This window comes from Corythoichthys intestinalis, chromosome 10 (assembly GCF_030265065.1).
Source record: "Corythoichthys intestinalis isolate RoL2023-P3 chromosome 10, ASM3026506v1, whole genome shotgun sequence".
Lineage (NCBI taxonomy): Eukaryota > Metazoa > Chordata > Actinopteri > Syngnathiformes > Syngnathidae > Corythoichthys > Corythoichthys intestinalis.
Window position 1 is genome coordinate 5,846,799 of NC_080404.1, and position 15,005 is coordinate 5,861,803.

The 15,005-nt window shown below is 41.6% G+C and overlaps 1 protein-coding gene across 5 annotated transcripts in view; it reads left to right on the top strand.

The window, feature by feature from the left end:
* birc6 (baculoviral IAP repeat containing 6) overlaps positions 1 to 15,005 on the top strand; it is a 188,121-nt gene that overhangs the window by 157,924 nt on the left and 15,192 nt on the right. For all 5 annotated transcript variants that reach the window (XM_057848347.1, XM_057848350.1, XM_057848349.1 and 2 more), the window contains exon 71: positions 5,837 to 6,025. In XM_057848347.1, coding sequence (XP_057704330.1) covers positions 5,837 to 6,025 — 189 coding nt within the window. The remainder of the gene's footprint in view (positions 1 to 5,836; positions 6,026 to 15,005) is intronic.

Below are 15,005 nucleotides of genomic sequence, written 5' to 3' on the forward strand. Positions count from 1 at the left end.
TTTTTTTTCATTTTAAAGAAATTTTCACTAGATGACTTGAATAGCTGTTTGGAAATACTTTGCATGACACACCGTGACCACAGTGTATTCATATAATACCGTTTCATTTGTGAATGATTAAGATTGCTGTATTATTATGAAGGGATCCAGGAAGCAATGTCTGCACAAAATAGATAATTTATTGAACACAATATTTGACACTTCAACAGCAGCAAATACATTAAATGACAAATAAAAGAGCAGGTGCATTCGTCCCCTAAGTTTTTGACAAAATATAACAATAAATAAAAACTTCTGTAAAATAACAACAAAGTTGTAAACATAGTTGAACAAAAATATTAAATATGACAAATAAGAGTTGTTCACAAACTATAACAATAAATAAAAACCTCAGTAAAACAATAAAGTTGTCAACATATTTGAACTTAAATATTAAATCTGTCAAATAAAAGTGCAAGTGCATTAGTCCCCTGAGTTGTTTACACAAAATATAACAATATAAAACTGCAACAAAGTTGTAAAAATATTTAAAAAATATTAAGTATCAAAACTTTATGTGCAGCTGTACTATAGTTATTTGAAAAATACGATTTACAATTAATTTAAATATAAAAGAAACAGAAACTCAATTGAACTTGTAAATAATTGAACTGAATAACAGCAAATAACTGATGAATAACAGAACCATTTTAACTCCCAAATTTCCTGCCTTCCTGATAGCTGTCACATGAATAAAAAGAAGAAAAGACATTCCTGCAGCTGTGTTATGTATTTGTCTGCATATCGTCCACCTTCCTTGCTCAGCAATTCTCAACTGGGTCTCATAGGTTTTTGGCCAAGACTACTAGTTTATCCACCATTGCAGGCTTGAGACAACAACGTTGGCACGTAACAATGTTCCCACCTGTACTAAAAAGCCTCTGATGGGAAGCTCGTAGCAGGAATGCATAGATACCTGCGTTTTAAATGGTCCCACATGTTCGACGGATTACTTCTTGTTGAGGCAACCATGGCGAGGCACTGTCAACAGGGCTGTTTTTTGTTCCTTATATTCTTGTCGATAGCCAAAATACTTCCAAAACTCCTTTTGGAGACAGTCTTCCCTATTCAACGTGTTGCTTGCTTTCACTTTGAAAACGGCCCCTCCTCCCTCCGCTCTGCTGTTCGGCCCCTCCTCCCTCCACTCCGCTGTAGCAGGGGAGGAGCCGATGACTGCGAGTTGGAGGGAATGAGAGGCTGTGCGCTCTCCTTCGCGCTCCTTCCTCAAAACAAACGTTTGTGGATTTAAAAAAATGAAATGACAAAACTATCGCACGTCCTTGCGATGGGACTATTGCGCATGCGCACATCGCGATGGCGATGTTTAAACGATATATCGTTCAGGCCTAGCGCAGACCACCACTGTAGTGGACATGAGTCCATGCTGGCACTGCCTTCTACCTGTCTAGTGGTTTGTCATCGTTGTTTGTTGTCATTGGATTTTCAACGCCCTCGTCTTCGACTATGTTAATGGGTCTACCCTCTACAGTCTCTGTCTACCCATGTAGCGATAGCAGTAGTCAACCTACTTGTTGTCTTTTGTTGACAAGTCCGAGTCCGCACTCTGCCAGTGTAGCTTGATGACTGCGGCTTGTTTCCCGCAGTGTGAGCGTCATTGCTAACACTAGCTGTGCCCGAAGGTGGTACTTTAGGCTGGTGAGCTTCGATCGAATGACAGTTCATTACATCAGTATGTGCACACAACTTTGGTTTTATCCAGATTTCCATTAGGCAGCTTTTTAAAACGGAATTTGGTCATCATCCTCACTCATCGTGGCTGGCTGCATTATGTCCTGCACTGCCGCGTGGAGAATGTAAACATCAGCGTGTGGGACTACGGGAGGCAGTTGTGGCCAAACTTGGTGTGAGCGGTAAATTGCGTTTTTTTTTTTTTTTTATGCGTTAATATTTCCAGATTAATCATGGTCGTTAACGCGTTATTGTTGACAGGCCTAGTTAAAATCCAAGCAATTTAAGCGAAAATGGGCATTCATTGATTGCCGTTTTGGAAGTGGTCAAAATGCATTAATGTAGACATATTTCATAAGTGGTGGCACACACTGATATATCCACCTCATGTAAATGTAGCAACTTGTTAAAAGTGATATTTATATATACCTATTTATATTTATTTGTACAGTAAGGAGTAGAAGTATTTGCACCCCTTGTGATTTTGCAAGTTCACCCACTTGGAAAATAGGTAGAGGTCTGACATTTCAGTCATAGATGCATTTCCAGTTATAGAGACAAATCCGTTGCCGACTGGTTGTAGTGCCAGGTGACGACGACAGAAATAGAACAAAATTCCCATGTTTAACCTAATTTCTAAGTAGCATATTGGATGATGTCAAAACTGATATAGAACAAAATAGACTCATAAATTTGTAGTTTTATGCATTTATCAAAAAATTATTTATTGTTTAAACAGTGAAAATTATAGACAAACCTTGCATGTCGATTTACAGTGTGCGCCTCGGAATCTTGTGCTTGCAGCTCTAAAATTTTAAGTTAGGGGCCACTGTGCGCACGAACGCACACATATTAAGCTTTACTGCTCTAACGCTTATGCCAATGAAACATTTAAGATTTTATGATGGCGGTAATGACACAGAATTAAAGCAAGCACATACAGAAAAATAGCTATAGCCATTAAACGGTCATATTATAGGCTACACTGTTGGATTACACTTTATGCTGAATGCTTAGCTAAACCAGTATAAATCGTACCATCATAAAAGTTATCAGAAAAGTCACACACATAAATACAAAATAACGTGACATACTGATTGCTAGGTGCAGTCTGTGACCAAAGCACTGCTCTCGCATCCACTCATTGAGTTCAGCCGCTTTGACAACGTTAGAGCTGCTGTCGGTGGTGATGGCGACAAGGTTCTCCTCCTACAGGTCCCACGCAGAGAGCATTCATTTCAGGGCCTCAGCAATCTTTTCACTGTCCAAGAAATAGGCTGTATCTAGCACCTGGGTGTGCAGCTCCGACTTGTTTTCAATGAAATAGACCGTCAATCTGATGTAGGGCTCCATGGTTCACTGTCCTTCTCGGGTCCAAAATACTTGCAGACAACCGAGGTCGAGTTCCTTCTTGGCACCAACACCACACTATGAGCGTCGACTAATGCTATACTCTTAAGTGCCTGTGCACTGAAATGTGGAGTTGTACAGTTGTTCGAAATTATTTAACCCCCACAGTAGATAAGTTTGACATTTATTTTTCATCTCGTTTATAATCACTTTAAATAATCACATGTCAAATAGACAAATACAACTGAAATTAAAAAAATATTTTTGAGAATAATTCCAATTTATGGCCTTTCTGTAATTACGGTACTTCACTGACAAATTATTCAACGCCTTAGGTGTGTATAACTTTAATACTTAGTACAACATCTTTTGCAACAATAACATCCTTTAGACGTGAAGCACAGCTTGACACAAGTTTCTTGCTGTGATCCACAGGTATCTTTGCCCATTTCTCATGGGCAAAGGCCTTCAGTTCCTTTAACATTTTTGGCATTGCGTGCTGCATCTGCGTTCAAGTACCACCAAAGCTTTTCAATGGGATGTAAGTTTGCGATGGCCACTCCAGAATCTTCCAGCGCTTCTTTTGCAACCAAGATGTGGTAGATGTTGAGGTATGCTTAGGATCATTGTCCTGTTGGAAAGTCCAACCTCACCCAAGCCTCAGCTTTGTCAATGACTGCATGACATTTGCATCCAAGATCTCTCGGTATTGAACTGAATTCATAATACCTTGCACACGCTGAAGATTCCCTGTACCTGAAGAAGCAAAACAACCCCAGAGCATGACTGACCCCCCCACCGTGCTTCATAGTAGGTAGGGTGTTCTTTTCTTTATATGCATCATTCTGTCTCCTCCACACGTACCGCTAATCCATTGGCCCAAATGTTCCACTTTGGTCTCATCACTTCAGAGAACAGTATCCCAAAACCTTTGTGGTTTGTCCACATGGTTTTTAGCATTCTTCTTGTGCATTGGAGTCAGCAGGGGCTTGCGCCTGGAAGTTCTTGCATGGAAGCCATCATTTTGCAGTGTGCATCTTATTGTCTAGGATGAAACCTGAATACCTTCCAATGACATGTCCTGTCGTAGCTCCTCAGCTGTCAGCCGGGGATTTTTCTCCACCTTTCGCTTCAGGTATCGCACAGCAGTTGCAGACAGTAACCTCTTTCTGCCACGCCCAGGTAGCATTTCCACTGCGCCTTTAGCTTTAAACTTACGGACTATGCTCCCAATTGTGTCTCTTGAAATTTTTAGTCCTTTTGCCATCTTTTTATATCCATACTGGACTGTCTCAGAAAATTAGAATACACAATATTCTAATTTTCTGAGACAGTCCTGTACATTAATCCACCATTTAAAGCAGGGGTGTCCAAACTTTTTGCAAAGGGGACCAGATTTGGCGTGGTAAAAATGTGGGGGGCCGACCTTGGCTGACGTCCTTTACATAGAACAATATACAGGACTGTCTCAGAAAATTAGAATATTGTGTATTCTAATTTTCTGAGACAGTCCAGTATACTTGCTTATGAAGTGAAAAGACCTCCTCTCTGAACTTTTTTTGACCATTCGTTGGACGTCACCGTGTTGTAAAGATGTCGTTAACTGCCAAGAAGTTAGTCCTTTTAAAACTGCTTAATTGCTGCTAATTAGGGTTGCGGTCACTTCTACAGCTGTTTCCATCAGCTGTTTGAGAACACCTGATGGAAACCTTTATTCTTAAGAGTAGTGGACTTGGGCCGGTCGAATAATTTTGTCGTTGAGGTAATCACCGAAAGGTCATTTATTGGAATATTTCCAAAAATATTATTTTTATTTCAGTTGTATATGTCTTTTTGACATGTCATTATTTGATGTAATTATAAACAAGATGAAAAATGAATATCAAACTTACAAAATCACTTGTCCACTGTGGGGCTTGAACAATTTTGAACACAACTGTATGTCATCTGCATAAGTATGAATAGAAGATGTTGTGACGTTCCCTAATCTGAGCTATCGATGTTGAATAAAAGCAGTCTGAGAATGGACCCTTGAGGACAAAAGACCTCATATAATCCGAATTGAATATTGTAGAGGCAAAAGGTGGAAATGACTAAATGCATTCTGAAAGTCCGCACCACAAAAACAACGAAAATATACATTGATAGCAATGCCGTGTGCTCGGTAGTTGAATCCTTATTTGTCAGAATGACCTTGTTTGCAGTGGCAGAAAGCACATGAAAATGTTTCCACTGATTATAATTCCAATTATCATGTTATAGATCACTAAAGGAAAATGAAGGCCTTTGGTGGAACTGTGCCAACATTTAACTGGCTATCAAAGCGGCTTGGAAATTTGGCGTTACGTTTTAAACTGATCACATCAGTTGGAGGTCATTATTTTCCTGGGGTGGACATTTTTCAGACACACGGAATCTACTGTAATTCCAGTGTGGCCGGTCCAGCAGGCACAGACAGTCATTGTTTTAGTATTTTAACTCATTGGCTACCATGGACGGTGCTAAACATCCAATTTCGTTTGAGTGACTCAAAAGGAAGTGGACTTCTAGTGGTGTCAATGGCACTAAAAGACGAGGATTGACAGCTAGTCCTCCCAGTTTAAATGAATGGGATGTCTATTGTTGCTGAGTTGAAGAAAGTAAATAATGAAAGAAATACAAGATCGTGATGCTTTCAAAATGTTGTTTTTGTTCCACACTAAGGAAAAATTTCATATATAATCCTATTTTTCAACGTATTGTGGTTTCTGTCATTTAGGTGCTAGTGTCAGTGCAGTCCCTCATCCTGGTGTCCGAGCCCTACTTCAACGAGCCGGGATACGAGCGCTCCCGAGGGACTCCCAGCGGCACCCAGAGCTCACGGGAATACGACGGCAACATACGTCAGGCCACCGTCAAATGGGCCATGCTGGAACAGATGCGGAACCCCTCACCATGTTTCAAAGAGGTAAAAGCACAAAGGCCCAACAATTGTGTGCAAATATTGTTGTAAACAATCTCCTTGTGTCTCAAAGTGTGTGGCATACTTTTGTCTAGTGCTGTGCAGTATAGAGAAAAAAAAAATCTTATCAGGATGAGGGCCACATCATATTACAATATCGATACGCCAGGATATAATTAGAGCGGTCCCGACTAGTCGACATTGTCGACGTCATCGATGACGTAAATCCGTCGACGAGCGCAACATCCCGTCGACGGTTAATAAAGGTTTAAAAAAATATATGCGTGGAAAGTTCAGAATGTCGGACGCGCTCTGTATGCAAGCGGGGAAAGCGGCACAAAGCCAAAAAAAGCGCACCAGAGTGTCCAAAACATTGACTTATTTCAAAGAAACAAAGGAAGGTACACTCTTTCTGTCCTGTCTCTTCAATGCCAAGCTTGGCTGCACGTCGGCCGTGAATAAACACCTCAAGCGCCGTCGCCCAGTTTGTAAGTCCATCTAACTAACTAACGACATGTTTTATTGAAGTTGCTAAGCCTGTCGCGCTATGCAATGAGTCCATTTATCGCAGGGCAAATAAAAATGAGGGCGGTAATTTTCACGGCTGCCTTTTATCGCTGCGCATGTGCATACATTGGTGCGTGCGTGCTGATGGCTTGTGAGACTCCTTTCTCTTATCAACACGCTGTAGAATTAAAGTTCAGACATATAAAATAAGAAAAAACATCTATATTAAACATTGTAACGTTAGCATTGCTACACTGAGGTGAATGGGGGGAAAAAGGCAACCTACAGGTACTTTACCCTGCTATGAAACATTGGCAGTCGTCTCGTGAAAGCAAACTTGCGGTTAAAAGGTGACACTTCAAACATGAAAAATCGCTGGTTAACAGCATTTGCAAACGAAAAAAATGACCCAAAAAATCTATTATTGACACATGCAATGACAAAAAGTGCTTTTTTTGCGGAGTGTAAAGCTGAAGTTAGCGGTTTAGCGAACGTACTTCCGGTGAACATTTCAAAATAAAAGCATGTCATGTTCGTCATATAAATAACGATTTCAGGAGTTAATCCCGCATACTTCAGAATTTAGATTCTACACTAAGAATACCTTTAAAATGACACCCTTTATGAAAAATCTGATTGGCAATGAATAATTATTATAATAATTATAAAACTATTATATATAGTACTATACTATAATATTAAGGCTAGGTGTTTTTTTAAGAATTGTTTTGAATCATGTTGGAAAGGTGAAGTCAGTGTTCTGAATCTGTTTACATTCCATTGTTTTGCACTAGTTAATTCTACCAGCATTTGAACTCATTGTTTATTTGTGATTTATTATTGTTATTTACGTGTTTATTTGTACTTTAATAAATAATTTAAGTGTTCCAATATGTTTTTGTGAATTGATAAGCGTCAACAAAAATTTCATTGCTAAATTAGTAAAAAAAAAAAAAAATTATTTTTTTTAAATAGATTAGTCGACTAATCGTAAAAATAGTCGGCTGACTAATTGGGAGAAAATTAGTCGTTTGGGACAGCCCTAGATATAATACTGTTTTAGTTATTTGATGAAAAATGATACCACAACTATGATAACACCCCCCCCCCCCCCCAAAATTTGCGTTTTTCCCCTGGGTTTGTTTCCATGGTAACTGCTCACAGTTACTTCCTGTTTTGGTCTCGAGTCACACGCGCTAAGTGTTTTCGAACTGAGAAAGGCGCGACGAGTGCGGGGTGCACAATCGAGCCCAGAGCAGCCACCTGTTGAGATGTGTAAGGGAATGCTGATCTGTGTGCGTCCATGAATGAAAATATTTTTCCTTCATTCTGGAGGGTTCCAACGATAGGGTGAAGCCACTGCATGCCCGGCCGTTTCGTAGCTTTGCCGTTGCAAAGGCGGGTAGTCATCGTCGGCAAGCATTGTTTACATCATATTGGTGTTGCACATTTATGCCGTGAGGTGACGTGTTCGTTTAGAATATTTGGGATGTGTTTTCAAGTCCGATTGAGTGTAAAGTACTTAATTGCCGCCATGTTTTGTGGCCAAATTGTCCGCGTGTGTGTACTTCTGGGTTGTGCATTCCAGCCTGCCCCCACCTTTGTGTTTATTGTAGGGCTGCAGCGTCACTTGTACAGCGATTAGACTATGGCTGCAGTTATCGAATATTTTATTAATGGCGTTTTCGGCTGAAATTCTATTGAGTAGTCGGATAAAAAAGAAAAAAAAAATCCGTATCCGATCGGGACTCATTGGCAGATTCTCAATCAGGTGACTCGGACTTGGGTACAAAAATATGAGAGGACACTGCTAGCTGCCTCTCTTATTTTCAATGGCGTACCGCAAGCAACACGTCACTTCCGCTCATTAATATTCATGACATTAGCTACTGTTGCTAAGTATGGCCAGGCCACCGTTTGTCCCTAATAGGAAATGAATGGAAATCGTGTACGAAGGAGATGTTTACAGAGCTAAACCTACCAATTCTCTCTGAAAATGATGTGCCTGGTGCCAAATTCACTGGCAAAGATGTGGAAGAACATAAAAATGTTCAGTGAAAGAGATAGCTTGAGTGTCGAAGGCTGAAAAAGACGAAAAAAATGAGCCAACCTAAGCATAGCTTTAGCTTTTTTATCGACGCGACTGACAATGAAATTCTCCTGTTTCAACAAGCTATCCTTTACCATCAGCCCTGTCTTTCTTATATATCCTCTGGTTGTCCTACGTCTCTTACCGTTCTTGGGGGTAATTTAGTTAGCTTTGTGTAGCGATCGCAAATGCTACTCAATGACAGCCAACGAAGACTTTTAATTTTTTCATTGATAACACATCTTAATTCTATAATTTATTTACACTTCCCCCTTAATAAAGTTGTTTTATAAATATATATATATAAAAGAAACAGTAACAGTGGCAGTCAGATACCATTGTAATTCTTTTCAGGTCATTCATTGTCAGACAGAAGCAGTACAGCACAACGTTACGCTAAAAGAATAAGTTAAAAATATAAAAATGGCTTACCTCTTTGTCCTCTGAAAGACCATGCCAACCCAACATAATGTTTACTGCATATGAAATGTGAATGGATTCACCGAGCTGGTGTTAAAGTCCGCGCAAGTTGATTTGGTCTTCACATTTTTTTCCTCCCGAGTTTTTGGTTTCCGGAAACGTAAGAAGAAAACATCCTTCATGTGTCGTAATGTCTAGAGTCGTTTCTACAAGTTCCAAAAAAAGCAATGCGTGATCAGCATGTTCGTTTTTGAAAGACTACCAGTGAAAAGTAGCACAAATTACGTTGTTTCTATGTGAGGGCGGGTCTATAATGTCCCACTTCGGCTTTACTTCCGCTTTACGATGCAACGTCACGGTCTAAAAATAGCCTGCTTGCGGTACGCCATTGTATCACATGCATTACTCACATACGGTTGGCAGGTGGAACCAATTGGGTAACTCTTCAGTGGAGTTTTGGTACGACTAAGGTGTAATCCCATCAATGTAGTAAATCAGAGCAGATTAGAGGCCATCTTTTGCCAAAATATGCATTGAAAGAACAAGTCAATTTATGGCGATAATGACGAGAGAAATGTCAAATGTTGAAAGTCTCTTTTCATACAGCTCTACGTTTGTCTAAGAATCCAAAGGATGTGACTAATAATTGTTTCAACCATTGTTTTATTTGATGCTTAAATCTTTCCATCTCCGCTAGCGAGGTTAACTAATGCTAATATGTACTCACACTGAAGGTGTGTTTACCTTTTGGCAAGAGTCTTAAGCTTTAAGACCATTTCATTTTTTATTTTTTTTTATTTTTTTAAAAACCCGTCCTGTTCAGCTGTTTGACACAGAGAATGGAAGTCTAAGTGCTCAGATTCTGAACAGTTTTAATGTTTCACATTGAGAGTCTGACATACTCCCATTGTGATCATTCAAAATACCTTTTTATTATGACAAAGCAGCGAACAGGAAGGGATTATGGGGGGACAGAAGAAAAGAAATACAAGAGAAGAAGGAAAAGAAACACAGCGGGGGCGGGGGGCCATGCGCAGCCCATCCCTCCTCCCGCAGCCCAGCAAAGGAGCCATCGTCCCCCCCCCGGGACCCAGGGTGGTCCCCCGGGCCACCCGCGCACCCATCAACCGGCCTTCAGGGATGGCAGTAGGGGACGCATCACCAACCCCACGCCTACACCCACCCCCGCCCGCCCACCCGGGCCACGAGCCACAGCCGCAGCCCCCCAACCGGCACGGCACGCCACGGGACCCCCAGCGGCCCACCAAGCCCCAGGCAAGGCAGGGTCCCCCGCCGGTGCAGGCGACACCCCGCTGATACACCGGCGCCCAGTCAGCGACCCGCGACGGAGCGCAGGGCGGATGCCCAGCCAGAGAAGAGAGGGGAAGGCGGAGGCAGGAGAACGCCCAGGAACTGCCACGGGGCGATGCAAGATCGGAGACCCGACCCCCCAACCCACTCCCGCGGCCGGCAGCCGAGGCAGAGGGGAGGCCACACCCCAGGAGCCACGCCATATAAAAAAAGTGTGGGACCCACCTACCACTCTATTACTGTGGCTGCCAGGTTCCCGACTGGCAGCCATCACCCAGCACCGTGATGGGGGTGTGAGGGGAGGGTAGTGCAATGTATGCATTAAAATAGGAGAGCTTGGCTTGGGGCAGTGGGACCGCAGCATGGAGCTTCTGCCCAGCCGCCCGTCCCACCGCCCTTTGCCAGAGCTCTCCTGTGGAGTATGATGTGTGGTGCATTTAAAAAAGGTGCAGAGATGGCGGGGCCTGTGGTGAGGAGGCAGCCGTGAGGTACCCCCACCCCCAACAGGTCCTAACCATCCCACAACCTTGGTGTGTGGTGCATTAAAAACAGGGGGGAGCCGGGCCGGGACTGTAAAGCCCCGTCCCAACTCTCCCCGGAGAAATGTATGAGCATGCCAAGGTGAAAAATATTTACAGTGCCGAAGTGAGAAGTGCGTGAGTTAAGAGGCAGGCTCCTGCGGGCGTGGCCCCTTTAAGACCATTTCAGACTAGCGGTAGCCTAGTGTGAAGGTTTCACCGGCGACCCATTCATTGTGTTTGTGTGAGCGAAAGTGAGCGGTAGACGGCCGTCTTGGCGGAACGGCAAGTTTGAATGAATTTGTGCCGAGATGCGGCACCCAAAATAGAGCCTCGATCTATTTTCAGAGTGCCGCCGCGCTTACATCAACGACGCATCCAATAGCAGAGGGGCAGGCATATCTGTGCTATCAGATATATATGTATATCTATGTATATGTATGTATATATATATATATATATATATATATATATATATATATATATATGTATATGATATATGTATATCAGGCGGACGGACCTACACAAATCACGGTCGACGAAACCTTGTTAAATACTCTTGGGACACTCGGAAAGTGACTCTCGTAGCTCTCCCTGTTGAGCTAAATGGTACCTCGATGTGCATTTGTGTGGAAATGCAGTCCGTGGACAACAACAACAAAAAACTGTTCCCCTTCTCACCGAAACACGGCTATTATAATGCACCCCCCACCCCCCACTCCTTGAAATAGGAAAAGTCGCCGTTTTCTTGTGCAACAATGACAAATAAACGCAATGGTGCTTGGGACTATAGTAAATATGCTTGCTACTTTACTTCCTGACGGCGTTTACTTGCCGTGGACCACTCTTCACACTGGGCTGACGCTAGTGTGAAAAAAGCCTATAAATTGTGATTTGTGGTGGTTAAGGGCCAGGCCCACAATGACCTCATATGTGTCCCATTCAATTAAAGAATGTAATATTATTAAAAAAAAAAATGTGACTCTTCTGAGGCATTAAAATGACGTCTGAATAGAAGTGGACTATTTCAAATCCAATCTATTTACATGCATCTTGCATGAGGGACAAACGACAAAAGTATGACCCCCCCCCAGCAACACTTGCTAATGTCATGGATATTAATGAGCAAAGGTGAAGTGTTTCGTGTGGTAAGCTATGATGTCAGCAAAGCAATAGAGGCAGTTAGGACGGCAGCGATGGAGCTGTGCATTAGCATTAGCGCCTAGCTTGAACTCGGCTTTTTGGCAGGAAATGGGCTTGAGCACACTTTAAAAATTTTTTTAAAAAAGGATAAGGCCTCAGAATGCTCTATTTTCTTTCTGCACGTCACATGAGCAATATTGCAATATTGCTCACATGGCCGAGTCAGGGCAAATTGACTGTATGTGTGTGCGTCATGCACGGCACGTTCTATCAATCCATGTAAACTTTGAATATAAGACTAAACGGGGATTATTTGTGTCCTTTTTTTGGAAATCCAAATATGAGCACTCTAGAATAACGTAGAGCCAGCATGTGTAGTCATTTGTTTTGATGCTTCTGCGCATACGGGTCAGTTTGCTCGGCGCATTTTGGACTGCAAATTAATGCGCATGCTTAAGTTTGGCATAAGACCGTGACAGTACAAGTAATTTATATCTGCTTTAATTCTACAGAATTGCACATATTGTTATTTTTATTGACCCTTTTAGAAAGAAGTGTGTGTTCATGAAACTTGAAATGGGCCAGTGTGGATGCCGTTTTATTTTTAGTAATTGTGTGTGAGAAAGGAGTGGCTAACTAGAGCTATTATGAGAGATGTGGAGGATGCTCCACAAGCTTGAATTGCACAGCGGCAGGTTGTCAGGTGGAATTAAGGACAATCGGTTGCGTGTTCAATTATGAATGTGAGAGAGGCAAAGAATAAGTATACACTTGCACCTAACTATGTGAAATGTGTGAGGAAGCTGTGTGCGGAGGGATGTCACTCATCATTCTTTTATATTTGGTTGCGTAGGCTCACGGTCGACGTGACGGTACGATCATTGGATATAATGTTGTAAACTCATAATTTGCTTGACAATTGCGCACAGGTGTAAAAACGTGAGGCCAGGGACCACGTCATTTAGTATGCTTTGCAAAAGAAAATGGTTCATTTGGCGCAATAATAAAATGTCATTAAAATTTCAGGAGTCCTCAATAAAAGATTGAGGACTGCAGAAATGAGAAATATTTGCTGTTTTCCGGATTTTCCCTTTTTTTTGACCCATTGGCCGCCTGCATAATACATAATGTATATAGTGTATAATGTATATAGTGTATAATACATAATGTGTAGACAGTTATGAAATTCAAATTTTCAACCAAGTGTTTGCTATCATTTTTAGTCATGCTAACTTATTACAAACAAAACTTAATAGAGTCATGCACATGCAACAAACCAAAATAAAATCACTCCGTTGCTCGTAATTACCAACTAGCGAGTTGTAAAGATCATCTTTCCGAAAACACGTGAAGGCAGCGTAAGGTTATCAAATGTATTGAAAAGTATCGAAACGAAAATGTTGTATCCAGAGACGATGTTTGATTGCAAAAGTATCAATACTCGGTTATTATTCGTTTTTTTGCACCACCACACGGGAAATATGTTGTAAAGGGGTAAATTGGATGCTTGATAACAATGGTTTGTCTTAACATTGGTAGGGACGATATAACAGCATAGCATACGTGTACACATTTTGCTCGGGATAGGACATTAATAAGAAGAAACATATTAGGTGAACGGGGGTCAGGGCTACATTTCTCACAAATATGAAGGCAATTAATTGATAAGCTAAATGATCAATGCAAAATAAATCTGTATCGACTTATATTAAGGTTCATGTGTATTGGTTCAGGTGATACACAATTCGTTTCAAACCTTTGTTTTCAGTCTTTTAAAGCACTAGTGTGAAGTAAGGTTGGCCAACCATGTTTTTGAATAATATCAATGGCTAAACAATTATAAGCATATTTTCATTTTTTTTAACGCAACCCTTCCAGATAGTTTGTTTAACCCATAGCAACGCCCCTGACAACGAAAATGCTTTTCTTCGGCAATCTTCGGAAATCTTCGGCAATTACGTCACACCGGGAAGTGCGAGAAAGTCCGCCATAGAAGAGTATTGTTTGTTGCATTGCTTCTCGGTAAGATGGCACGGCGGTGTGTGGTGATGTTTTGTTCTCACTCAAACGAAAAGTTGTATGAGTGGCCAAAGGATAGCAGGGCACGTAAATGGACATCTTTCGTCTGCACAAAGCGAATGAATTTCACGCCATCATCGAGTAGTGTTCTCTGCTGCAAACACTGTGAAGATGCCTGCTTCCTTAACTGGTCTGCTTATGATGAAGGATTTGCCAAAAAGTAAGTGTGATTTTTGGATAGATGACTGATGACTTTGTCAAAGCAGAGCTGCCAACTGTTGTGGAATGTACAGTAGAAGCTAGCGACGTTAGCCGAAAGCCAACTCGTGGCAATAGTCGTGGCATAGTTGTTGTTGTGTTCGCTAGTGTTACGTCCCAAGGACGGCTCACGAAGGGCGTAACATAAAACGAGCCACACAATTTCACAAGTGGCACAAAATTTACACAACAAACTCGCAATGAATATGGTAAATGGTAAATGGTGTTATACTTATATAGCGCTTTTCCACCTTTCAAGGCAATATGTACAAAATGTAGCTGAAGCACGGCTTCAGGGTAAGCCCAGGCAAACAAAAGGAATCTACACTTGAACCCCAACCGCTAACTAAACTCTGATCATGAAAAAGAACGAAGAAAAGACAGCCACTACCCTTCTACCCTAGCTTCTTACGCTAAAAAACACAGGAGAAAACGGGTTGAACAGAAATGGCGACTTACCCCTTCTTGCTTCAGTGCTCTTATTTACAGTGGTGAACAAAAACGATCCAATAACGAATAAACAAAATACCTCACGAAAAAGCGGGAGTGTATCAGACTAGCGATCAAATGCAAACGAGCGTGAATGGCGAGCTAACAGCTGCACAATGCTGTCAAATGTGAACGTTGACAGCGCAAGTCGCGCAGTGAATCATGGGAAATGTAGTCTCGGGACAACACTGAAGTGGTGCTTTGTAATCTGTTCGCTTGTGTGAAAAAACTA